This window comes from Sceloporus undulatus, chromosome 2 (assembly GCF_019175285.1).
Source record: "Sceloporus undulatus isolate JIND9_A2432 ecotype Alabama chromosome 2, SceUnd_v1.1, whole genome shotgun sequence".
NCBI lineage: Eukaryota > Metazoa > Chordata > Lepidosauria > Squamata > Phrynosomatidae > Sceloporus > Sceloporus undulatus.
Window position 1 is genome coordinate 19,690,712 of NC_056523.1, and position 25,997 is coordinate 19,716,708.

Here is a 25,997-nt window from a genome sequence, read left to right on the forward strand (position 1 = left end):
TATGCTATTTAAATGATGCATGAGTCCTAAGAGTCCGGAGGTCGCGCCAAAGCCACACTCCATTCCTAAGCACTGGAGTGCAGCTTTGGTGCAGCTTCCGGATTCTTAGGATGCATGCATCATTTAAACAGCATACCTCAAAAGAGACCCGAAGCAGCTTTATTTTGGCAGTCTGTAACAGGCCACTATCACCTCCACATAGCTACTTTTGTTAAGCAGGAGTACAGAGAAAGTGTGTGTGAGAGCAAGGGAGTTGTCAGAGAGGTCAAAAAGCCAAAAGAGAAAGTACAACTTGGTTACTCAACCATGAGGGTTAGAAACTTAAGCATTCCTAATACACAGCACCAGAACATTGATCCAGAACAAAAGCAGACACATTTGAACCTCTTCCACACTGATTTTCACACTGAAATCAGCCCTGGATGGTAAGTTTCTAAGAAGATTCCACCATTTTGGTATGATCATTGACTGATTCAAGGAAACCAGCATGACCCATAACTCTTTCCACAACCCCCTTTTACAATCCAATTTATTTTCAAGATGAACAAACAACCTTGACTGCAACGGTTAAATTAGATAATTCACTGTTTTCCACCATGTTTATTACTAATGTACAAAATATACAAAACATAGAGGGAGACATTTTCTTTTTTTCAGGAGAGGAAGTGCTGCACCCACTGCAAGGAGAGGGAGAGACAAATGATGTAGTGAAGAGTCCACATCTTGTGAGACAAGTTTTTTTTTTTTTAAAAACCCACAACCAACAATGTAATCAGGAGAACAAAAAATTACCTCCTAAATCATTTGACTCAAGGTTCAGTTTTCACAGAAAACAAGTTGTAGGTTTCCCCCAATGATATGACTTAGCACCAAGGGAAATCACATCTCTACAGTCAGTGGGAACACTGCAGGGGGTATTTTACAAAGGGGAGGATGGGACACCATGAGTCAAGATTGTGCAAGTGGCAGCTGCTGGAATTTTCCCTTCTCCTCAGGGAGGCCATTAGACAGGAGCTGATGATTTCTTCACCTCCGGTCCCAAAGAAAGATCCACAGGCTGTTGCTTCACCCCTGCCTCACATAAAAGAACCACTTTCTTGCTGATGCCAGCTGTTCTTCCAGACCAAAGCAGAAGTCTCCAGTGCATATTTGGTTCCTAAGAACATGCAGAATATAGCCCAGAGCCTGGGCAGGGCTATGAGCCGAGATATACACTTCCTTTGTTGGCTTCATAAGGAAATTTACACAAATTGTTATTTTAAGCCCTCCACACGTCTCTTGTGCTTTCGGGTTATTGGTGGCCTCATCAACCCACATATAGAATGCAGTGGTTCCTTTTTTGAGCATGTGGCAGTTCATAAGTAGCAGCAGATGCATCAGGAGGGAGTAGTTGCCTCCCCTTGCCCCAAGCATTTAAAGGGCCTCACAGAAGCCATTAAAAGGGTGGATGCAGCAGGAGTCTGATGGTGGAGCTGAAGCCCCCAAGTCCATGTTATGGGAATGTGCACCGATACCACAGTTAGAAGAGATAGGAAGAGGGCCTGAATCCCTAGTACTAGGGCAAGGGTGGGCCATTCACGCCTGGGTGGTAGAAGGCACAGTTGTTTTCGTACCTGCAGCTACCTTTCATTGTGAAGTGACGGCAAACGGGACGCTTTGACCTGTCTGAGAGGTGCAAGAGAAGAAAATATGGCTGTCAGTCACAGCAGCAGGAAGCCCCAAACATATCACATAGAACATTTCTCCTGGGCATTCACAGGGCTCCACTAAGATCCAAGATTCTCTCAAGAATCCCAAAAGCAAAGCAGACATTTCAAGAGCCTGACAAACCACCATTACAACCTTACAACAACATTAAAAATACAGAGAGGAGTCTTTCCTTTCCACAGCCCTGCCCACCATTGCTACATTTGAACAATCTGTTTTTTAGCAGCTAAAGAGTATCTGGAAAAAGAAGTCTTAAAATATCACCACCCCTCTACTCTCAAATAGGTGCTTGCATTCCCATTAAAGGCAGAATTGCTGAAACAATCCTGCAGCCCCATCCTTGTAAATTTCAACCCCAGAGGGGCAAAATAATTAGGATTTCCAATATTTACCTCCACCATGGCCGCCTCCGTGCCCCCAGCCGTGGTCCCCTGGGTGACCTCTGCCGTGGTCCCCTGGATGTCCCCTGCCGTGGTCCCCTGGATGTCCCCTGCCGTGGTCCCCTGGATATCCCCTGCCGTGGTCCCCTGGATGACCGCCTGGATGTCCCCTGTTGTGGTCCCCTGGATGACCGCCTGGATGTCCCCTGTTGTGGTCCCCTGGGTGGCCCCCTCCTCCGTGGCCTCCGTGGCCGCCACCACCGCCATGTCCCCCTCCATGGCTGCCACCGCCGCCGTGTCCCCCTCCATGGCCACCGCCCATGCTGTTGTTGGGAGGGCCACCCCTCCCATTGTGGGGGCCACCACTCCGTCCGCTGCTACCTCGTCCACGGAAAGGGGGATCTCCCCCTCGGCCACCACGTCCTCGGTGGAAAGGGCCAGGTCCTGGGCCAGGGCTGCCACCTCTCATGCCTCCATGGGGGCCGCCACGCATACCAGAATCCGGAGGGTCCCAGTATCCATCATTACACTGTGGAGGAGGTGGGCCCATCATCCGAGGACCACTGGGCACTCCAGGACCTGGGGGCATATTAGGGCCAACTGGGCCTCCATGTGGCCCTAGGGAAGACAAAAGAGGAAAAGGATGAGCATGATACACACCAGGACCTGAGTGCCATCCTAGTACTGGCACAACCATTTCCTCCCCTCTGCTCCATTCCAGCAATTTCATGCTGGCAACTCCTTTCTATTAACAATTAATCTCTACTTACCAGGCATGGGTCCTGGCCCCCCAGGAGGGAAATGCTGCATATTTTTAGGCCCTGGTGGGAAACCATTGGGTACTGGACCAGGTCCTTGTCCAAGCAGCACATGTGGAACTGCAACAAAAGCAAAAGCCCTGTTAAAGATGTCAATAAAAATGTGATTGGGTAAAAAGTACTATTGAATTGAGAAAGTGTAAAATCACTTGTCAAAACACAGCCTGACTGCCTGTATAATATTGGGACATAGGGTGGTATATAAACATTTAAAGATAGATAGATAGATAGATAGATAACGCACATTCTCTTTTTAACAAACCTATGCAAACTCCTACTATTCAGGCCTGTTTCCACAGCAACACATCACAGACAACAGTCCTACCAAGCCTCATGAAGGAGACATGTGTAGAGGAACTGTACTATATGTGGGAGAAGACCTGATGAAACCAATCATATTACCTACTATTTTATTTATTTATTTACTAGACTCAAAATAGGGGAAGTAGGGAGAATATATCAAAAAATGAGACATTCCATTATTAGACCAAGAATCAACAGGACTTTGGTAAATCAACACTTTGGTATATTGCCACGGATTCAGTGGATCTTCTCTAATTTACTGTAATTTGGATATGGCCATCTCTTACCTCCTGAAGGACCTGGTCCAGGCTGACCTTGCAAGTTGCCCAGCAGGTGCTTGATCTTGTCTGAATAATCTGGTTGTTTCATCAGTTCCTCTGTTTTATGACTGTTTGAGCCACCCTGCATAAAATAGAAGCCAAAGGATTAGAAAATAGTTGTATCCTCAGCCTGCTCTCTTCTCGTTTGCTATGCTCATCCTGTATGCAACCTGCTTAGAACTGCTAGCTAGGGCAGGTGGGCTGTTCAGTTTGAGGAACATCAATCTCTCAGATCCTCAGCAGGACTAGAACATGGGTTTCAGAACAGAATCCCATCTATTGCCTTCCCGGTGCACTGTGCAACTTCTTCTCTTTTCATGCTCTCGAGGCAAGGAAGAAGAGAGAAAATTCTGAGCCTTCCACCTATCTGAAGGTGTATGGGTAAGAGGGGACCAACAGGCCAGATCAGCAAAGATAGAGGATTCAAAGCAGATGGCCAGGTGGTATTAAAAGTCTCTAGTCTCTCTTTCCAAGGCAGCTGCAGTTCATTTTCCTGCTACTTAAAGAGTGCACTGTGGCAGCTCTAATTACCATGATGGATGTGAGAATCTCTTGCACGTTGATGGAGTTGGGGTTGGGACCCTGCGGGTTCTTGCCTGCCCCCATGCTGCCCATGAGGTTGGCTAGGACCGGGGGCAGCTTGGAGCCCCCAGCTCCGTCCGGAGACTGCGAGGAGGTGGCTGGGTCGAGTCTCTCCTCGTAGGTGGCCTCATCCATGGAGCATTCCTGAGAGAGGTGACAGAGGAGACACAAGGAGTCAGGAGGGGCTGGCTGCTGGGGAGCTGGCTGCTCAAACCCAGAGAAGACTAGCAACAAGGAAATGGGGCAGATGGGAAAGGGCTGGCTGCTCTAACCCAGGAAAGATCAGCTGTTGTTCTGATCCAAGATGTTCCTCTTCTCTAGCTTGTTTCCAAAACACAGAAAGGAAACCAAGACACAGAGAGTGGGGGGGGGGGGGGGGGGGGGAAGGGGGAGAATAATGTACTGCAGGATTGCGGGAATCCCTTTCTAACAGATGTTTCGGCTGGGCAGGGAAACTAGGAGACTTGTATATCAAGTGACCTACTCTAATTAATTCTTTCCCTACATCTCAACTACAAAACACACCCTGACTATCACTTACACTCCAGATGTCACCCACCAAAGTTTTCCTTTCTGCTCAGTGCAGGGAAGGGTTGGGACACACTTACCTCGTCCAGAGGAATTAGCTTTGGTGGCACTGGCTCATAGGACTCTGGGTCAGGTTCATGAGGGCTGTCAGGGACACTGATGAAGAAAGACAGAGAGATTAAAAACTGGTTTGGATCTAAATATATACATAGCAGAGACAGAGGATGACTTGTCTAAAGCTAAGATTATTACACCAGGCATTAAAAAAGCCAGTTACAATCCTTGACAAACAAAAAATAAAGGTCCTTCTTCTGCCTCCAAAAATACTAAAAGGACAAGCAAGACCTAAACTATATGGAGCCTAGACACTACAAAAGAAAAACATATTCCAGGTACTCTCAAAATGGAACTAGTCATATAGCCTCCTCTCCCCAAACTGATCATCTTACAAAATCCTCAATGATTCTCCATTGCTAGTATCTTGCACAGTCCAGTGGTTCTCAGTCTTTGATCTGCCATGTTTTGGACTTTATCTACAAGAAGCCCTAGGGAGGGTAGCCAACAGCCAGGAATTCTGGGAGTTGAAGTCCAAAACACCTGGAAGAGCAAAGAGTGAAGACAATTGCAATAGCTCATTTAGCCCCTCTCAGCATATGTTAGGCAGAGGTTTCTTTTGGTTTCTGGAAGCCATCTACTCGTAATGTCAGCAATCTAACCAGGATCACTCATGTACAAAATAGATAAATCTACTGAACAGTTCACTGACCTTTCTTTTGAGAGAAAGAGTTCCTGTAAAATGCCCTTCTCACGCTCAGCCTGGGTGAATTTCTCTTGGCTACCACTTCCAGGCTGAACCAGTGGAGCAGGTAAGTCAATAGTCTTTGGGTAGACCCAGGGGATCTTTTCTTCCATGGCATCATAACTGAGCCGACGAGCTGTCTCAAAGGCATGGCGATCCTTCAGCATTTCTCGCTTAGCAGCCTCCCCGAAGTCCTTGATCTTGTTTACATTGACTGTGAGGATGGAATAGAGGATGACTGATCAACTGAGCCAGCAAACAAGTTTGCAGAACACTGCAGTTGGATCCTCTTTAGGCCATTTCTAACTTCTTTGCCTCAACAATTTTCCCCACGGTGTTGCTTGAAAGAGGAAGTAAATCCTATTCTCCTTTCTTTCCAGCAAGTTTCAATCTTTGCCCATATGGACCAAAGAAACTGACTCCAAATGTCCCTGCAGCATGCACACATAGGGTGGAACCCGGCATTGGTCGATTGGTCTACCTTACCATCCCAAGAATATTGTTTCTATATTAGAAAACAAAAAGCAAATCTAACAACACTAATACTATTGCTTGCAAAGATAACACAGCGAAGGTATTAAAGTTCCGAGTCTTGTTACTAACCTTCTTAGAAGTCCCTTTTAAATTTTTATTTATTTCATCTTTATGCTGCCTTTCTCCCAGAAAGGGACAATTTACACAATAGTTTTTATAACTGTAATTGTGAATGCATAATTTTCATTACAATTTCACTGTTTTTATCTATCTCCTAATTGCACAAATGCAAAAACCATACTAAGGACACACAGATTCAGTCTTGTGGGAAGACAGCATTTCACAATACAATTAATGTACTGTACATTTCTACCCAGAGAAGACCCTTACCTCGCTCTGTCTCATCCAGCTCAAAGTAAAAGTACTCTCGTAATTTGCTCTCCTCGGGCCAGCTCACTGTCTTTTTCTTCTTGCCCTTCTTGGTCAACTGTGTAGAATCCACTGGGCTCTCAGCTGGTTTGGAATCTAGCAATCCCCCCTGCTCAGAAGAGTCTGCAAAACCACATATATCCTTAGTAACAAAACTCTTAAGAAAAATCACAACCCTTTTTTGAGCTAAGGATTTGAAGAAAGAAGGTTCTTGCCAATTTCGGGACACATCAGGTTGCCATGATAACCTTCATGGCAACCTGATGTGCCCTGAAATTGGCAACCTGCCAGACACAATGTGGACAACATAGGCCTGCTAGGATCTCCCTTCTCCAATTGCAGAAGGCTTTCTGTACACACTAAGCATGAGGGAAAGTATTATGCAAAGAGTTCCATCAAACCCTTCTGTTACATTGGTCATGACTACAACTTGTTACTTACTTGTATCCATTGGTTCAGGCACCTCCACGGCTGGCACAGGGGTGCCAGGTCTATCCACATCCATGGGTTCAGAGACTGGAGTAAGTTCTGGTGAAGATGGCTTTGCAGCACTGGCTTCTGGGACTGGCTTCCCCTCAAAAGGACTTGGCTAAGGGTTGAGAAAGACATCCCACCATTTAGTTACTTCCTGAATTCAGCATCACCACTTGTACCTTTTTTGCCCCCTGACCAACCAACATTTCTAGATCAATGCATAGTTTTCTTACCTTTGCTGCAGTTGGAGACAGGACTTTCTTTTTCTTCTTTATCTTGATGCCTGGGACAGGAGCAGAGTTTAGGGCATCTAAGAAGCCCAAGCCTTCCATAGCTGGAATTAAATTAGGAGAAAAGGGTTAAAAACAATTCTGTAATCAAAGCCCCCTAATAGCACAAACACACTTATTGAGAACTATACTCAGTGAACACTACTAGAAATGGTAACTCGAGTTCTAGATGCAATACTCTCTCCTGCAACTTACATCTTAGCAGATTTCCTATCTGCACAAGCCCTCTATAGAAATGAAAAGGCCATGAAAACCTTCGACTTCACATCTCTACAGAAAATTAAGACACAGAAAGAGAGCAGCTTACGTTGTGGAGGAATGATCTTCACTTTAATCTCTTTAGTAGTATTGGGGGTGGTGTTGAGGGGCTTGTATTTCTTCTCAGCCGGTGGGATCTCACCAGCAGGGGATGATGTGCTATGAAGAAAGCAGTGAATAGTCAGTCTAAAGAGGAGAAAGGGTTAGGCAGGTCTCACAAATAATAATCCCTCTTGGTATTCTTGAGGGATTCTCATTTCCAAGTGTAAACTAGTTGACTGACACAAACATGGACTCAGGAGGACAAAGTAGTCTTTTCAATGCATGTCATTTCTGTGAAAACACTGATTTTGCACTGCCACCTTTCCTAACTTCTATGCACCAAGGTTTTGTAAGCAACATAATTCTCCCTCTGAACAAAAACAGCTGATCTTATTTACCTGTCCCCAACTGTTCTGTCTCAATTTACAGTGGATATGGATCAAGAATTCTCCTGCCCTTCCCTCCTCAACCAAGTGTAATTTTGGAAAGTGCTAACTAACAAGAATTAGGCCCTGTACAGATGGGCCGAAAAGGACGCCCTCGTCACATGCGAGGGGTGCCTCGGGGTGGCACTTCTAAATGCCCCTCGCATGTGACGAAGGCATCAAAATGGCGGTGCCCTGTACAGATGGGTGCCGCCATTATGATGTGCCAGACACATAGCGTCTGCACGTCACGGCAGCACTGCAACATTGCAACACCATTGGTCTGTGGGGAAGGCCTGCGGTTGGAGGCTGCGGCTTCCCACGGACCAAAACTAGGCACCGGCAAGCCACCCTTTTGGGGCAGTCTGTACCCCGCCATAGTTAGCATAACCCAGCACTATGTTCAAATTCTACATCTTATGGAGAAAGAACCACAAGAGAGGAAAGTCAAACAGATAGTTCCTCCAAAGACACCATTAGGACACATGAACTTACTTTTGTCGCTTTAGTGGTATTGGCTTCAAGTTATATTTATCCGAGGTTACTGCAGCACTTGTATTCTTTTTTACAGGAATGAGTGATGGAGTCTCCATTTCTAAACCTGAAAGTTAACATCAACAGTCAGCACAATTTCTAACTGTCATTCCAAAACTGCCTGAATCCTCTCCAAGGCCCATCATGGACCTACTTTTACTGTAAATGTGGTAAAAAGTATCTAAGTATGCACACAATGCTATGCCAGTACTTATGTGCTATGTGTGAATAAGCTTGTGTGATAACTGCTGTCTTGCTGGGGAGCAGAAAGTCCAGACCCCATGTTCAGCTGCAGAGCTAAGCAAACTATTTCTGGATTTTAAGCTAGTCATGAGTAGGGCCAACAAGCCAAGAATGTGTATATGAACATATAACTCATTTGAGATAAACCATGATAAGGCACGAATCCTGTATTGTCACCATGTGCAGAACACATCCATATTACAGAAGGTGGAAGTGCCCATATTCAAACACTAAATGCTCACCAGTGGAACGGAACTTGGCATGGCTGGGTGCTGTAGTGCGGAGAGATTTCGGCTTTTCTTTCTTTTTCTCAGGTGTCTCCTCAGGTTTGGCTTCTGATTTGGCCTCCTGAGGCTTCTCCTGAACAGGTGTTTTGTTTTTATTCTCCTCCTTGCGCTTTTTCTTGTCTCGCTCTGCAAGAAAGAATCATTAGCCAGTGAGGTTCCTTCTGGAATGCAGAGAATACCACTAACTCTATAGATCAGTTAACAGTTCCAACCACCTATAGTCAACAGAGCCTAGCAAACATTTATATATTCCTAGTAAGAATGTGAAGATACTAGAAAGCATACCTAAAAGAGAAATCCACATTTTGTGTGGATTTCTCTTCGACAGGCTAGAGAAAGATACAGTTTATTATGTAAGGAAAATATAAATAATATGTTGTTTCTGAAGAATATACTTCTCTGCCTCGACTGGTGTTGCTGTATGCCTTCAAGTCATTTCTGATTTATTGCAATCCTATCACAAGTTTGTTTTCACAAGATTTGTTCAGAGGGGTTGCCAGAGCATGACTTGCCCAGTGTCACTTAGGGGTTTTCCATGGCTGAGCAGGGATTCAAACCCAGGAGTCCTAGTCCAACACTCAAACCACTACACCACAGTGACTCTTGCTGGGAAGTGTAAAATGACCTATGCTTAGAAAATTTGCCTTCTTGTACTTCTAGCCAAAATGGCCAAAAGTGGCAAAGAAATACTGAGCTTCATGCTCTTAAGTGAAACCAGCTAGATTGGCTATTGCATATCTACAGCAAGCAAAGTATCTTTACTGCACAAAACCACTCACCTGCAGGTTGCGAACTACTTTGGGAGCGGATTACCCCCATCCAATCGCTGACCAGTACAGAAGCCAGCCTGCGAAGCTCTGGAAAATAATGAGATAATTATTCAATAAGCTGACATAAAAACACTTTCAATATAAGCCTGTGTCCCTGGAGTTTTTTTTAGAACTCCACATATAACCCAAAGCCAAATTAGTACCTTCATCTTCACTTGACTTGCTCAGCTGCTTCACCAGCTTGGCAGTATTGTTCTGAAAGAGATCAGAGATAAATACCAGGGTATGATATGGAATTTTGGTGACCAAAGCAGGTCAATCCTAACTTGGAGATCTGATTTTGGAAAAAGATGGACTCCAGAAAAAAAAAAAAAACTTTACTGATCTACCTGCTTTGCAGCAAAAACACCAGCCAAATACTACTGAAGATCAAGTCAAAAGAACAGTATCCAATGGTGCTTTTTGACTTACTTGTTTCAGATGATCTACTGTAAGTGGCAAATGCTGCAGTGTGAGCAGAATCTGCTGGAGAAGGGGCACATTATTGGATGCTTTGGAGCCAGTCAGCCATGTGTTGAGAAGCTTGTACCCACCAACTTTGATAAATCTGCAGAAGAAGGTGACACAATGGTTAACTAAATCCACTATCAATTTTTGATCATCTGTAATCTGTATTTTTTAATTGTAAACTGACTTGTATCCACTTTGGAGGAAAAAAAAGGCATGACTCAAATTACTTACTTTATATTACACTACATAATCATGCTTTCAAAAGTTCAAGATGTTACAAGGTGACTTCACTTTGCTTCTACTCTCAAAATGTAGCACTTTTCTGCCTCCTGTCCCCATCCTCCGCTATCAACATATATAAAAGTATATCTGGAATCAGAACAAACTGACTAGCTAGGTAGGCAAAGACCTCAGTAAACCCAGAGTGACCAGACTTCCCAGCCTATTCTCACCTACAGAACCTTCTCAGTTTATAGAATTAACAGACTCCATTTCATTCCCCAGAAACATCCAGCAGCTCTTACTTTGAGAGTATATCTTGTGCTCGGGTCTGCAACAGGATGTTCAGGTAGATGCAGCGGCTGACCATTTTTTGGGCATCTTTCATTAAGCTATTATCAAGAAAGAGAAATAAAAATATTCAAGTTTCACTGTAGAGCCTTTTAAGAAAATCAGACTACTAATTATGCCGGCGCCAATTAACACACATGATGAATAGTTGCAAAGTAAACTTTGCCCAGTGATTCCAGAAGGTTCCAAGCTGAACTGCACAGGCGCAATACAACGCGCAGAGACCACGAAGAAAAAACAATATATACGTATGTGCATGCATGTATGTTGAGACAGAAATTGAAATTTTGGCAGATATCTGCTGACCTAGTAAGTTGGCTTTGACTCCAAAATTCATGAACCAACATCCTGATGGCCATAATGTGTGATGGAGATCCAACTTAATGTAACACTTGCCCAATAAATCTTTTCAATTACTTTCCTCCTAAACCATGCATGTTGGTTCCTACATCATGCATACCCCCAGTGAAAGACAGATCAGGAATAGGCTGAAGGGGAAAGTTGCACAATCTTTTTATTAATTGCATGGTTCCCAATCCTGGATCTCCATTGATTCTGGAAGTTGTATTACCAACATGCGATGACCCAACTGTGGGTATCACTGTATTAACAACTATTTTGGAACCTCACAGAGCTCACATACTACATGAGCAGAATACAATGGGAATCAATTATTTTGAAACAGTTATATCAACTCAAGATGTCATTATTCCAGTGCTTTGCAGTGACAATCAATTGAATTGCATTTTTTAAGATCAATAACCTACTTGAAAATCTTTGTGATGCCTTCATGGGTTCTGACGTCTCCATCTTTGCCAAGGAAACAGTCCAATCCTTTCAAAAGCTCCTTAGGATCTATTGGTCTGGAGCCCATGATGGTAAATTCTGTTAAAAAACAGGGGAGAAGTGGTTACCAGTTACCAAACTCTCCCAAAATGTCAAAGACCTTCTATTGCTTAACAGTATGAAAAATCTCTGGAAGCAGCTTGTTACCATTGTAAGTGCAAAGTATGATCATATCTCCTCTAACTGTAAAACATTCAAATATTTTAAATCAGGAGGAATATTTTTTTTAAAAAAATTGGGTCTTGAAGCTTTGGATTGGAGGAATTTCCCGTTTTTGTCAGTCTGACAAAATAAAATAGCCAGAGACCACACACACACCAAAGTGGTCCTGACTTTTGTATCAACACAACCACCACATTCATCATGACCTTTGAACTCAGGATGTCAACAGTGTCAAACTCCTGTCTTCAGCACAAAGTAAATTTGATTCATGGTTATTGAACTGCAATAAAATCATTTGCTCTTTGGAAGTCGCTACACACACAGTTGTCTTATATGTATCAGTAAAAACAAGCATGTACCTATTGTTCTGAATTGGGATATAGGCATGTATTGACTTTCACCTACTCCTGAATATACAAATTTTGAGTGTATTTTCTGGACTTTTATGAACTTCATAGCACAATCCTATGCAAGTTTACTCAATCAGTTCTACTGCGCTCATTAGAAGACATCCTGATTATTAATCCTATCTCACCCCACTAAGGCCCAAAGCTAAATTAGACCCAAGTATACATAAGACTACACCCTTAGGTCTCCTTTTCCTAACCTTTTCTCATGCAAGGTTTGAGTGCAGGAAAACTTGCACACATTGGACCCGATACTAAATAATTTGGCAAGATGGAGTAGGCTACAATAGCTGTGTTCAGTAGAAAGGTGTAAAGCTAAAGTATTACAAGAATCGATTTTATTGCCAATGCATTATTTCCAGCATTCAGACTTACAACTAAACTAGCAGAAACATAGAAGAGTGCTCACAGAATGTTCAACAGCAAATGGGCATTTACAACATGTCCTTTTGATGTATTTTTTCCACACTGGATCTTCACAGACACCTCAGCCCTATCAGCTCATGCTGTTCACTACTTTGCTGGCATGACAGTAAGAACATAAGCATATCGTTTGCTATTATTGAAGCTGTATTATAAGTGGTAATTCTCTAATGAAAGATCATGCTTATTTCTGTTGGACTATTTACTCACCAGGTGAGTGCCAAAGGCAGACAACGCAAAACGGCACAATTGCTTAAAGGTACCATGTAATACAAAATAACTTGTCAAGACTCCATTGGCACTGAAGGTGAGCAGATAATCATCTATTTGTTTATGCCAGGCTAGGCACATACTAAAATCAAAGGGCTCACCTAGTTATGTGCTCATAAAACAAGGTCCAATTGTGTGAATTGGATACACAAGTTAGGTAGCTCAAAGCCTCACCAGTTCCTCACTATCTAGGATTAACTGCCACCATTTGACAATGGCTGTCAGCAGGTATATACACTCCTAGAAAAATTTTTGAAGAGGGGCCATTCTTTTTTCAACAGGATAATTCTAGGCACTTAACCTTTCTACTGTTTACTTTTGTAGCCAATTTATATTATTGCTGTAGAACTTGACTAGTGCTATTTTCATAAAAGCATGTTTTGGGGACCATTGGGCTGCTAAACTGTTGTGAATACTTAGGATGTAAACCTGTTCTGTGTAAATCTGTGCCAACTTGTCCCACAGGTTGTTTTGCATGTCAAGCACCAGCTGCACATACAATTAAATCACAGCAGCCAATGTTTTTGTTGTCTTCTGACACATAATAAATTTGCTTGTATGACATATCCTGCTCTGAGCACTTCTTCACATTGATTTACTACACTCTGAATACAGAACACCGATTTATCTTTGCTCTGGTGGTGGCCTGTCAGTATCACAAGTTTAAGGAGTTACCTTTTGTCTATCCTCCCCAGTAGTGCCACTTTTAACATAAGTGAGTGCTACCATTTGAGATTCTGCAAAGTATCCTAAACATATCTTTGACCTTTCTTCTACTGTTTTGGGGTCAGACACCACCAAATGGCTTTTACACGAGTGCAAGCCCTAGGTGATACATGGGCATCTCCATGAAGCAGCTGTTTTTGCTTTCTTGATACACGAAGAACAGCCCATGTGTGTTGAACATGCTCATGTTTATAACATCCCTTTGTATTGATTCCCTTAGGCCTGAGTGTGCCTACATGGACTAAGTGTTATCTATTTGTCTTTCATAGGTGGGCAATGATAAAGAGTAATAGCACTGCCAACATGTATCTGATCCACCCCCATTGATCCCATGTGCTACATCAGGAGGCATTCTAATTAAGTGCATCACTAAGGCAGGGATCTGCTACAGGACAGTTGAACTGTCTTCTATTTAAGTAATCTCACGTCAATCATGTTTTCAGAACAGATGTAGCATTGGACTCTTGAATCCAAACGCAGTATTCTCAGCCATGTCGATTGGATTTTCTCCCTAAAAGTAGCTGGGCTACTTCCAGGTGTAGTCCTGCATTCTTCTAATTTCTTGATTTGGTTATTTTAACCAAGTTGACAGTCCACTGCTGCAAGGAATCAATAAGCATGTATGCATTCTTATGAAGGCAACATCCAAGAACAGTTGGCAGCCAAGTGGGGATTGGAAATAGGTGTTACCAGCTTGTTGCTTGTAGAGATCTTTGTGTAGCTTCAGTCCAGTTGTGAAGCATTTGCACTTATCTTCCATGTCAGTGAATTCACCCTGTGGTGGAGGCCAAATGACCAAGTGGGCTTTGGAGACTGAACTCCCCTTTCACCCCACAAGACCCTCCACAACCAAGGGAACCATACAAAGGTGAGGATGACTTGAACTGATGATGCTTGGGCTCAGTCTGCTTTGGTAGTGAAGAGGACTTCAGTCTCCAGAGCTGTCTATCTGGCACTTTCCAGCACTACATTCCCAGGAAAAGAGTCAAAAAATAAAAATGTTAACTTTGTACAATTTGAATCACTCAAGCCTCCCCATTCCCCACCACTCTGTTGTTTTGGAAGCAGTTTCTTGGCACTCCAAGGACACCCACACTTATGAAGGGAATAGGATTGTCTGGTGCTGACAGTCCTTGAGGAAGGCTCATCTATAAAAGGCATCATTGTGATTCCTAACTGAAAGAACACCCGTATCAGATCACTGTGCCCTTTCTCAAAAACAGTGTAATTCTTCCGAACCTGTGCTTTAATATTTTGCCCTCCCCCATTTCATCTGATACACTGACTAATGAATCTAAAGTTGTATATAGTTCAGCATTTGAGAAGATGAACAACACTAGAGATTGTGCGACTCTACAGAGTCTAGGTAACATCTTTCTCATGTTTTCAGCTTCTATGTCACAATTTCTCACAAGTTCCCTATATGTAATGTTAAAATTTTAGACCTGTATGAATTTCAGCTTATTAAAAAGGGGCTCATTCTAAACTTGGTAAAGTTGGGCACTGAAAAAAATTCAAAAGGCCATGTGCAAACTTTTAAGTGCTGCAGAAATCACTATGACAAATATCTTGTATTTGGTCAAGGTTTATAGAATAAAGCCCTGTTTTTAAGAGAACAAAGTACCAAAACACCTGAAGAATAATCAATGTATTATGGCAAAGCATGCACATGGCAAAGTAGCTTGCAGACTTGAGTTGTGTCATTATGTCCATTAGCTTTGAAGACACCACAAGCTTGTTGAACGTTTGGCTACAACAGACTACAATCTATGAAGAAAACTGTTCTGAATTCTTTATGCCTGTTAAAAGATTGTTTCAAGAAAAAGCAAACTTGTTAAGAATTATTTCATGATGCAGTTCTCACCTCAAAGCAATGCATCCTACTGTATTTAGTTTTGATTTTTCATTTTACTTTCTTGCAGATACACAAAGCCGTAGTGTTTGGATTTCAAATACTATGCAACTATTTTTCACACAGATTGTACCCTTAAAATCCTGATGACAGATCGGGTATGTACAGTAAGTTATAATACTTATGACTGAAAATTATTTCTGATTTAAAAGATCAGTTAAAAGTTTGTATAGCCAAGCTTTTAAAAAAAGAATCATCCTTATCTATTACAACTTCTGCAAGAAGGTACAATTTTCAGGAATCATCCATAAGAGACATGATCACTAATAAAGCCAAAAATTTAAGTTCCCCACAAAAAGATCTATTTTTTTAAAACAAAATCTAAAACAGATTTGGATTTCTAACTAGAAAATTCATTTTTAACACAATACTATGTAGTAACTGGAGAACCACCCCTTTATGTCATAGTACTTTTAAATTACTTTGCTGTGGCACCAAATTGATGTGAAGGTGGTTCAATTATTCCACCTAACAAAAGTGCTCATTCCTGCAGTCCACTTCTATATTTATTTGAACAGACCTCCAAGTATGCATGTTAAGAACTGTGGTTTTTAAAGATCTAAAAGTGGTATTCTAACAATATTTGGAAGATAGTTACATATATTTGTTTTTAAACTGACAGAACCTTAACAGCCTGCAAGCTGGGAGTAAAACGTTTAAATTGCTAATGAAGTTCAAATGTATTAAAATGTTACACAGTAAGTTGGTTATATATAAAAAAGAGAAAATGGCATTGTCTGTTTAATTTCAGTTTCAAACCATCAAGTCCCTCCTGATGCATTAACCCCCATTCCCTATCATACCTAGCCAACATGGAATGATGGGAAATAGTAAACATATATAGTCCTAAATCCAATTGTTAATCCCAACTAAAGACCTATTAAATCAATTGGAGTAAGTTATAATGATTCAGTAAGGCTATTCTACTCAGGACTAACAGCATTTCAACATTCGCTGCAGCCCACCACTTTCAATTTCAGGTGTAACTGCTTTCATTTCAAGCTGTAACTGTTGAAATAATTGACTAAGATTAAGAGATGAAATTAACAAATACTCAGTTATCCTAAAAGTGTGTACACTTAGCAGTACAGTATTCATTACTCAAGCAATGGAATATGTTCTTCCACTGAGGCTGCAATTTCACACAGTAACCTTATATGGTCACTTGAAAGTAAATCCCATTGAGTTCAGCAAGATCTCATCCCAAGTGAAAATATACAGTATAGGAACAGACTAAACAAAGCCATGTGAGCCAATATGGTGTAATGGTATAAGCTCTAGACTATGAGTTAGGAGATCAGGTTTCAAATCCCCGCTCAGTTATGGAAACCCACTGGATGACCTTGGACAAGTCCACCTCTCTCAGCCTCAGAGGAAGACAAAGGCAAACACCCTCTGAACAAATCTTGCCAAGAAAACCCTATGATTAATCCTATGAAAATGCTTTAGGGTCACCTGAAATCAGAAATGACTTGAAGGCACTTAACAACAACAACAACACAAAGCCCCATGCTGAACAGCATGAACGTTAAAGAAATTTTAAGTATTTTAAAATACTGAACATGCCAGAAAAAGTAACAGGAAATGCTACATCTACAGGAAATTTTGCACAACCAAAGCATTATTCTACCTGAAAGAGGACTGTCAGCAGTTTTGAGAGCTCTAACTGTCCAATAGCTCTATAGAGGCAAGCTTCCTTTAAAGCCAAGGTCTGATTAACATTCATGAAAAAATTAGCTGATTTATTATTTATTATCTCTTTCCTCTGAGATGCAACTAGTGTGCTTTGCTAATCTTTCCGCACTTGGTCAAACCATAAATGAAGCATGAAAACTGATCTCAAGATATAAGTACTACCCCCTATTTCTGTAATAATGATTTCAAACTCTAGAAAATACACCTTGAACTGCAATTCCATCTATTAGGCAAAGAACTACCACTTGAAATAGATCACAAATATTGCAGTCACCCTAAAAGCATCTTCAGTTTACAAAGACAGATATATTTTACAAGGGCATCTAATTTGAAAAGCATAGGGGTCCACTCTTAAGTTACTCCTATCAGGCAAGACAGGTGCACTGTAGGCTCTATTTGATCTAATTTCATTGCAGGTACTTAGGAACTGCTCTTTAATATTAGAATCTGACACAAGAACATCACTGTTACTGGGCCAAGTAACCCCCATCACGAAACACATGCAGCAGTGAACATATGACTTTTGGGTTAGTCACTGTTTCCCAGATAATTAACTGGGGAGTGGAATCCCTCATAATTTAAAATATAGGTCTTTTCTCTTCAGCCAATTCAGCACAAAGCTTTCATTTCGTAAAACTTTTAACACAAGATGTATCAAGGTGAGGGGACAGTAGCCTTATGGAATCTACTTTTTTAAAAGTAGACTTGTTGTTCATCAACTTGGAGCCTGAAGCTTTCAAAACTGATCAAAACAGTGCATCAAGTAGATTTACATGAAAACCTAAGCAACATGCTTAATACATACTTGGGATTGGAACCAAGCTCACAATTCTCTTTCACAAAACACAACTTCCTCTCCTGTGTCCTTTGTTGTAGCAAGTGAATTTTGGGGTGAGAGGTATATGATTCTCATATGTGCTATTGTTAAAAGATAATTGAGCTAGAAAATCTTGCTGACCTACTGAAAAATACCAGCCAGAAAAATCAACCAACAGAGCCTGTATCTACTGCTTTGTGTTTCTACAGATGTGCAGTCAAAGAACAATACATAATATAAAAATTTAGTCGCAATGCATTTAGATTAAAGGCCTTGTTTAGTATAGATGCCACTCTAAACAAATTCTAGAACAGGTGTGCGATCACACATGCTTCAGGTCTTAGCATTCAAGTTATGTAAACAACTCTCATATTTAGAAATTTGTCAAGATATAGAATTAAGAAATGTAGTTATTTAGGTGCCTAGCAATTATTTTGATCATTCATAAACTTAACGAAATTAAACATACATGCCATTTTCATTCTATATTAAAAGACCAAGTTCTAAATAGAAGAAAACATTTAATATTTTAGTTAATTGGTAATACTATGTCACCCAACTCTGTTACACTGAAATCCAACAAAATCCAATTTTCAACACAAACAATGCAGCTTACTGTACATTGCACATTGTCTAAGGTGAGAACAATAATTTTAATTTTGGGTACTTTCAAATGAGCAATCAAGCTTTCATCCCAAAATACTTTATAGAAATATAAATATTGGGCCTTTAACATTATTTTAAGGCAATACAAAGTTTGGGGATGCCAGTGATGCCTTCAATTCCCAAGGAACACTCCCAACAGGAATGTATTGTTCATCTTTTGCCAAAGAGCAGGCTGGTGATGTTAGATGCAGCAAGTCAAAGCTATATAATAGCTTGATCTCACCATATTGCTTTGCTAATAATACAAAGAAACCTACAGAACTTTTGGAAATACTAGTTTGGACTAGCTGAAGCAGAGCTTCCTGGACAGGATAAGGAACTGGTTATTGGAGGGGGGGGGGGGGAGATAAACACAGTGATACTATAACCACAAGCTAAGTGCATCTACTCATCTTGTCTCTCCTTCCAATTGCCCCAATTCACCTGAAAACAGGTTCTTCAGGATTGGACTCCATGGGGAGAGAGCAGTTTAGTACTTACATTTACATAATGGAATCAGGATTTTAATCCAATGAAGACACACATCTTCATATCCTACAATTCTATTAGCATATGTTAGCAAATGTTTTTAATATGTGCTCCCAGGGGAACTGCTAAAGAGCAGTACAGTAGTTGCCACTGCAGATTACCCTCCCCTTTTAGGTACAGCTGCTTTACTTTCTATTAAAAACAATTCATTAATGTAGTGTGCTAAAGAACTTCCAGCCTAGCAAGCATGGAGGAGCTGAACAGTAGCATGTAAAGCAGTATTTCAAGGGAGTACAAAAAAACACCACCAATCTTCACTTTTTAAGCATTATAGCAACCCTCTGAAGCATTTTGTCTGGTTTCTCATTTTTGTTTCCAAGCACTGAACTAGGAAATCCAGCTGATTCTTCTTATGCTAGTACCTGATTCTGCAACAAGTTTTTAAAAACATAAGTCTAGAAAGGAGGTGTATTAGGTTTCAATCTTCCAACAGATATACCTGGAGACTGATTCCTCAGGTTTAGATACCCCCACTAATTTCCACGTACATCCCGCCAAAATTAAGCTGAATGTTGCAGTAAAGCCATGTACCAACACATTTTTATACCAGCATGTTGCCTGTATGCCAAAAATTTTCCTTAAGAAAGTTGGTCAGATTATTCAAGCTACTTTTTACAAGATTATTTAAAAAATAACTCTGGTTCACTAATCCAAATTCCAGAGCTGGGCAACCTGCCCTATGTCTTGTCCTGAAGAATTACTGCCCAACTGTGGACTCCTGAGTTCTTTTAAAAAGGGGCTCATTCCCTTCAGTGTTGTTTTCACCAATTTTAGTTGCACTTACATGGAAATTAGGCCTCAGTATTTCCTGTCACGTATGTTCAAAAATGCAGACTCTATTCTTTGTCAGTATATACTGAAGACTAGGTTGTTTTTTTTCAAATGAGGGAATACCTCCCTTCTAGTGTGCAGTAAGCAGGAGATAAGACCACAGGTTGAACTGTCATCCCTCAAATGTATGGTAAAGTCTTAGACAATCCATCCACTTCCTTCAGCAGCTACTAAAATGAAGAAACAGGATGAGAATTTCTGCTATCTTGTGGGGAAAACATAATGGAAAGCGGGGAAGGGCAGGCTTCCGGCTGTATGTTTTTACACTGCACACACAGTGAGGAAAAGCTCAACCACCTGCCCCAAGTCTTGTGACATCTCATTGCCTCACCAAATTACTGGCTGACATAATAATGTAACAGTAACATCTGGCAGAGGGAATGAGGCTGATGCCAGAACTAAAGCCAGCATATACTGGACAGCAGCTCTTTTGTTAAGGATTCCAGAATCGTTTCAGAATCCTAAGCAAACCAAAATTCCACATTGTTCTTCCATAAAAGGAATCTTTTGAACAATGGATTTAAAGGGAAACTTATGATCAGCTAGTTTTACCTACTCTAATGTTGGGTAACTTGGCAGCTAAGCAGCTGCCACTTTCATAACGTGAGCTCAAAACTGAATCCCTTAGCTTAAAAACCATGATCTCAGGTACCTTTTGAATTCAAATGCATTGCTTGTTGCTGAGTTTTCTAATAAGTTGCTAACCCAGAACTTTCAGTTGTGCATTTATGGTAAGAGCGAACCTTTGTACAATTCTGTGTGAATTTTAAATGCCTTTTTGGCCCGCTCCTAATTTGTTTCATAAATATTGCTAGGTATCCTGCAACTGCTCTAGACAACCTGTTGTATCCAAAATAGCCAACACTTCTTCAGTGTTTTGAAAGCAAAAGGCAAACCTGACTACAACAGGTGCACAGTCTGAACAGGAAGACACCCACATTTGAAATTAAATGGTCTTTTGCTAGGCTTACATTTTCATTCTATTCTCCATCCCTGATTTAAGATACGACAACATTGTTCTCACAAAGTACCCTGAGATGTTCTTGTGTGAAATGGCAGGTGCATTACTTTGGCAATAAAGCCAGAACAGTGTCATCAGTTTATGGAGTTGGGACTTACAATATGAAATGCTACCACCGGAGATGTAGGTAAGAGATTTGTGGAACATTCCCCTCGTAGCACCAGCACTTAACGCAAAAGTCTCAAGGGCAGCATCACTTAAATGCTAGTTGATCAAGAAACTGGATTCCTGTTTTAAGGAATTAACCAACTTGGAAAACATGTAAACTAGTGTCTTCAACAGACTGGCAAACATTTAACACCCTTAACAGCCTGCATGCATCAGTAGGTGTCACTTCATGGTGTTGACAATGGAAGAAAACAGCAGCAAAAAATAATAATAATTTAAAAAATGAACAAAGTGGTCTGGAACAGAAATGAAGGTTGTGAAATGTAATTAATACCAGAAAGATTTTGCTTACCAGGTGGAATTGTGGCTGTTCCCCTCCCTTTGATGAGGTAATACAAGTGCTGGATTCCCTTTTTTCCTAATGATCACTTCTTTCCTAGTACATTGTACAGGAACTCTGGAATGTGGCAAATTAATACAAGACTCCCCCCCTGCCCCTGCCCCTGCCCCTTTGGTGTGCATGTGGACAGAGAAAATGCCAAGAGCCCCCACCCCAGGACCTTTTAAATTACTTTCAGCAAGTGTCAATGACACCTGCTAAATAACTGGGGTCCAGTGGTAGCATTTCATATGAACAATTAGATCTGATTAAACTAAGAAACATGCTTCTGACCCATCCCACCTTCAAAGAGACCCAGGTGAAGAAGAAGAAAAAAAGAGCAGGGGGGAGAGAGAGGAAGAGGACACAAAACAGTTGCCTTTCTGATAGTAACACAGGCACTTAACAGATTTGTCTCAACAAAGGCATAGCAAACATGAAGAGAGCACTGAAATCCAAAGCTCTTGTGTGATGCTGAAACCTAAAAAAGAAACTTGGTGGATTTATGATGATACTTTGCACTTCTCGAGAGGAACCTAGATTTCCTATAGAGGAAATGGGAGTGGAATTCTGTTAGATCCTTTCTGTAAAAGGTTGCAAGGCGGAAGGGTAAGACACTCCCCCCTCCCAACCGCATCTCCTTCCCTCCATTTCATGACTGTCCGCTTGGGCGCCAAGCACAAGCCATTCGGGGGAGGAGTTTGTTACAAGCTGCTTACATCAGCTCCCTTGCCCAGAAAGCCTTGTGAGTTCTTGTAGAGAAGGAAGGAGAGAGGCAGCGACGCCATTTTAGAAGCACAGACGGTTAGGAAAAAATAAAGCAAGGTGGCTTCAGAACCTCTTAGGAAACTACAGCAATACAACCCACATCACATAAACGACTTGTATCATTTTATGTCAGTTCTATAAGCTAGAACCTATTTAACAGTTGGGGCGACAGGTTATGTTCTGGTGAGTGCCAGACTTAAAACCTCATTCCTGACCATTGCGGCAGGGTTAATACTGCCTCCCCCCTTCTTTTCCCCCTCCGCACATGGGGGAGGTAGGACAAGAGTTCAAATGGAAACATCCTGCAAAGGAAAGATACAATGTTGCTATTCAGGGACAAAAGATAAAATACCGCCATAGTGCAGTTGGGTGGGAGGAATATAGATGGGAAACAACAGCCTAAGCACACTAGACCTCATTTGAGTCCCACAGATCTCTGCAACCTAATAACAAGGGGTTTTTGTTTTAAAAAATTACATACTGGATTGGTTTAAAACGATTTCCCCAAGCCATTTTTGCAATCTTTATTTCTAGATTGCCTATTAATTTTTTCCAGTACTGTATTACACACCTATATATATATATATATATACATTATAAAACCTTCCAATATTTTTTTAAACGAAACACAACCCCCTCCCTTTTAACATTGACAAATTTTTTAAAAACATCGAAGACTACAACAGTTCACCCTGTAATTTTAAATTGTCTGACTGCTGGCTAGTGCCCAGTTATCACTTTCCTTCTTGTCCCTTCCGCTCTCGCCCTGCAATCTTTATGTACAGATTGCTTATTTAGCTCAACTTCCACGTCTCCCACACAAAGAAGCAGTACTTTATGGCTCAGTCACCACCATCTGTTATGTGGGAGCTCATTAACCCTTGACAAAGTCCTGGAGCCGATGGGTTTTCTAAAGAGACCATCGCACTCCTTATAAATATGCATTTTGGGTGGCAAAATGCCTGCGTCTTAAGGGTTAACACCTCAGTTAAAGCCCGCTTCCCCTCCTTTTTTTTGGTCTTTTCTTCGTGCCGTTCGCTCACTTCGACACGGACGACTGGCTTTTTTTTTTGGTTCGGTTGGTTGAAAATGCGACACTTACTATCCAATTAATTTTCTCGTCGGCAGCGCCTCAAAAAGGTTTAGTTTTGGATTAAGCTGTGTTGTTGTTGTTTTTTTAAAGAAAAAAACAATAAATTTGGTCTAGCTCATATCTTTCTCTCTTTTGTTTTTAAAAAAGGCAACTTTTTGACCGTCAACGATTAACAAAAAGTCGCATGATAAAAAATAATAATAGTTATAAATCAGGGTTTAAGTTGTTGCTATAAATATATAGGTTTGCTTTTTTTATGTTTTTAAGTGGCGGTTGTTCTCTCCCTCAGGCCAAGAAAGAATTGGAAACAGCTTCCCAATACAGACGACCGGATCGAATGAAAGGCTGGCTTTTTTGTGTGTCGTCTCAGGAGGCTCAACTGTGGGGGCTTTGTTTCTCTTTGTTTCGCGATGCCTTGAACGGTGTGTGTCTCAAGACTCAGAGCAAACCTAAGGAAGGAAAAACAAAAGACATAAAACACAGTTAGAGGCTTTTTTTCATTTTAAAAAGAATGATCAAACATTAAGAGGAAGGAAAAATAAACCATTAACAAAAATATTCCCAGTAACAAGATGCCTTTCAGTAGAAAACGAAACAGGGTTGTTGGTTTTTTTTGGTCACTTGTTTCCCAATTTCCATGCAATAGTTATTTGTTTTATAGGGTTCCTAATTTATTAAAAATTTAAAATTAAGGTTTGAAAACCTTTATTTATTTTTGTAAAAGTCCTATTATTATTAAAAAGGTTTTTATTTTTATTTTATTTTTTTAGTGGTCAAAGGGTTTTGATAAAAAAGGTTTTTTCCCTGCTATTTTTATTTATTTATTTTTTGGAGTCTTCTGTTTTTGTCAAAAGGTTTTATTTTTATTTTATTTATTTTAGTGGTCAAAACCTTTTTTTGACAAAAACAGATGACCAAAAATAAATAAATATCTCAGGGTTTTGATCCTGAATTTAATTTTTTTAAAATTGCCCACTTCTATGAGTGGCCACGACTTTTTTGCTTAAATATAGGGACCCTATAAAACCCTATAAAATGGAATAACTACTAGGGGGAAATTGGAAAATGTCGATGGAGCCGTGTTTTGGGAATGAGGAGGAAAAGGAGGAAGGGAAAAAATAATTATAATAGCCGCAGCGTCGTACCCTTTTGTCTCCCCTCCCCAGCCGCTTCCCCCGCAATAAACGCTCGCCGAGAGACACGGTACTCACCTTTACACAGACCCCAGAATGGCCGATGGGTGCGCGCTCACCGCCTTTTATACCCGGCCCCTCCCTCCTCTCGGTGGCCACGCCCGCCGCCGCGCGCCGCGGCCGCAGAACAAAGACTTTAACCGCCACGCCCTAACGTCGCCCGACGAAATACGGCACGAAATTTATATCCACGCGCACCATCCGAATCGCCTTTTTAAATCCTATCCGACCGTGCCGACCAAAATTAATTTTATTCCCGATAAAGCTTGTGACGCAGTTAGCGGCTCGTTAATGCGCATGCGTCGTCCGTTGCCAGACTGCGGGGGCGAGGGCGGGGACGTTGGGGCAACGTGCACGCGCGCGGAAGCGGGCTCCCGCCCTTGTGTCTTAGCGAGGAAGGAGAAGTCGTAACTGAGCATGCGCCGAGTAGGGCGGTGGCCGGCTGGTGAGTGGGGGAGGGGGAAGTCCGAAGTTGCACAATGGTCGTCGTTCTGCACATGCGCAGAAGTGGAGACGTTTGTGGCGCAGTTGTTAGGACCCTTCTGCGCCTGCGCAAAGCACATTTATGTACACAAAGCACGCAAACACAACACGCGCAAAAAAACTTACACCGAACTCAAATATGTATTTATAAATAAACCCACGCAAAAGGGTTTTGTAGCACCTTTGACACTCATTGACTGAAGTTGGTAGCATGAACTTTTCTAGATGAAAGTCCACTTCCACAAATAATGGTCCAAAACACACTGTGGAGATAATCCAATTTGAAACTGCTTTAATTGCCCTGGCTCAATTGTAGGGAAACTAGTTTTGTGAGACATTGAGGCTTCTCTGTCAAGAGCTCTGGAGCCACAGTAAACCATAGTTCCCAGGATTCCCTAGCACTGAACCAAGGCAGTCAAAGCAGTCTCAAACTCGATTATTTCTGCAGTGTGTTTTGGACCATAGTTGTGTTAGTCTGGAATATCAGTATCCATTTTGTAGCACCTTTGAGACTGAGGGAAGGAAGTAGTATCATAAGCTTTGCTAGACTTGGCTGCATCCACACTGCAGAATTAACCGAGCCTGACACCGGTTTAACTGCCACAGCAACATCCTATGGAATCCTGGAATTTGTAGTTTGTTGTGTCCCTGGAGCTCCCTGACAAAGAAGGCTAAATAGCTCACAGCACTATAAATCTGGGGCTGCAATAAACTACACTTCCCAGAATTCCACAGTATTGAGTCAGGGCAGTTAAAACGGTCTCAAACTGGATTATTTCTGCAGTGTGTTTTGGATCAATAACCCAATGTTTGTTTTTTGGTATAGGTTCTTGTAGTTAATATGAATAAAACTCAGTTTAGATTTATAACTGAAGTTCTTGTAATTAATGTGAATAAAAGCTAATGTGAATGAAGTGCTTACAGTT

At 41.4% G+C, this 25,997-nt stretch overlaps 1 protein-coding gene across 5 annotated transcripts; it reads right to left on the reverse strand.

The window, feature by feature from the left end:
* Positions 1-572: 572 nt before the first annotated feature.
* Positions 573-24,634, reverse strand: PPP1R10 (protein phosphatase 1 regulatory subunit 10). 5 transcript variants are annotated; one of them, XM_042447330.1, is made up of 19 exons: positions 23,405-24,633; positions 11,511-11,628; positions 10,698-10,784; positions 10,135-10,270; positions 9,867-9,918; positions 9,673-9,750; positions 8,849-9,019; positions 8,325-8,430; positions 7,412-7,521; positions 7,048-7,148; positions 6,782-6,929; positions 6,302-6,463; positions 5,405-5,651; positions 4,719-4,794; positions 4,060-4,254; positions 3,496-3,610; positions 2,858-2,965; positions 2,469-2,705; positions 573-1,665 (listed from the first exon to the last, which is right to left on the reverse strand). In XM_042447330.1, exons 2-19 carry the CDS (start codon positions 11,615-11,617, stop codon positions 1,556-1,558), a joined length of 2,346 nt encoding a protein of 781 aa, XP_042303264.1. In that variant the 5' UTR covers positions 11,618-11,628; positions 23,405-24,633; the 3' UTR covers positions 573-1,555. The 5 variants fall into 5 exon arrangements, with proteins under 5 accessions (XP_042303264.1, XP_042303262.1, XP_042303263.1 ...); XM_042447328.1 differs by having other exon boundaries at positions 2,100-2,705; XM_042447329.1 differs by lacking the exon at positions 4,060-4,254 and having other exon boundaries at positions 2,100-2,705.
* Positions 24,635-25,997: the final 1,363 nt, after the last annotated feature.

What these genes read in the sequence shown, in the direction of transcription:
- PPP1R10 (XM_042447328.1), bottom strand. Translation starts at nt 11,617, where the DNA reads ATGGGCTCCAGACCAATAGATCCTAAGGAGCTTTTGAAAGGATTGGAC. An exon ending in CAGTAGATCATCTGAAACAA is followed by an intron (nt 9,919 to 10,134) that starts GTAAGTCAAAAA and finishes GATCTCTTTCAG; the next exon opens with AACAATACTGCCAAGCTGGT. An exon ending in AAGTAGTTCGCAACCTGCAG is followed by an intron (nt 9,020 to 9,672) that starts GTGAGTGGTTTT and finishes TCTTTCTTGCAG; the next exon opens with AGCGAGACAAGAAAAAGCGC.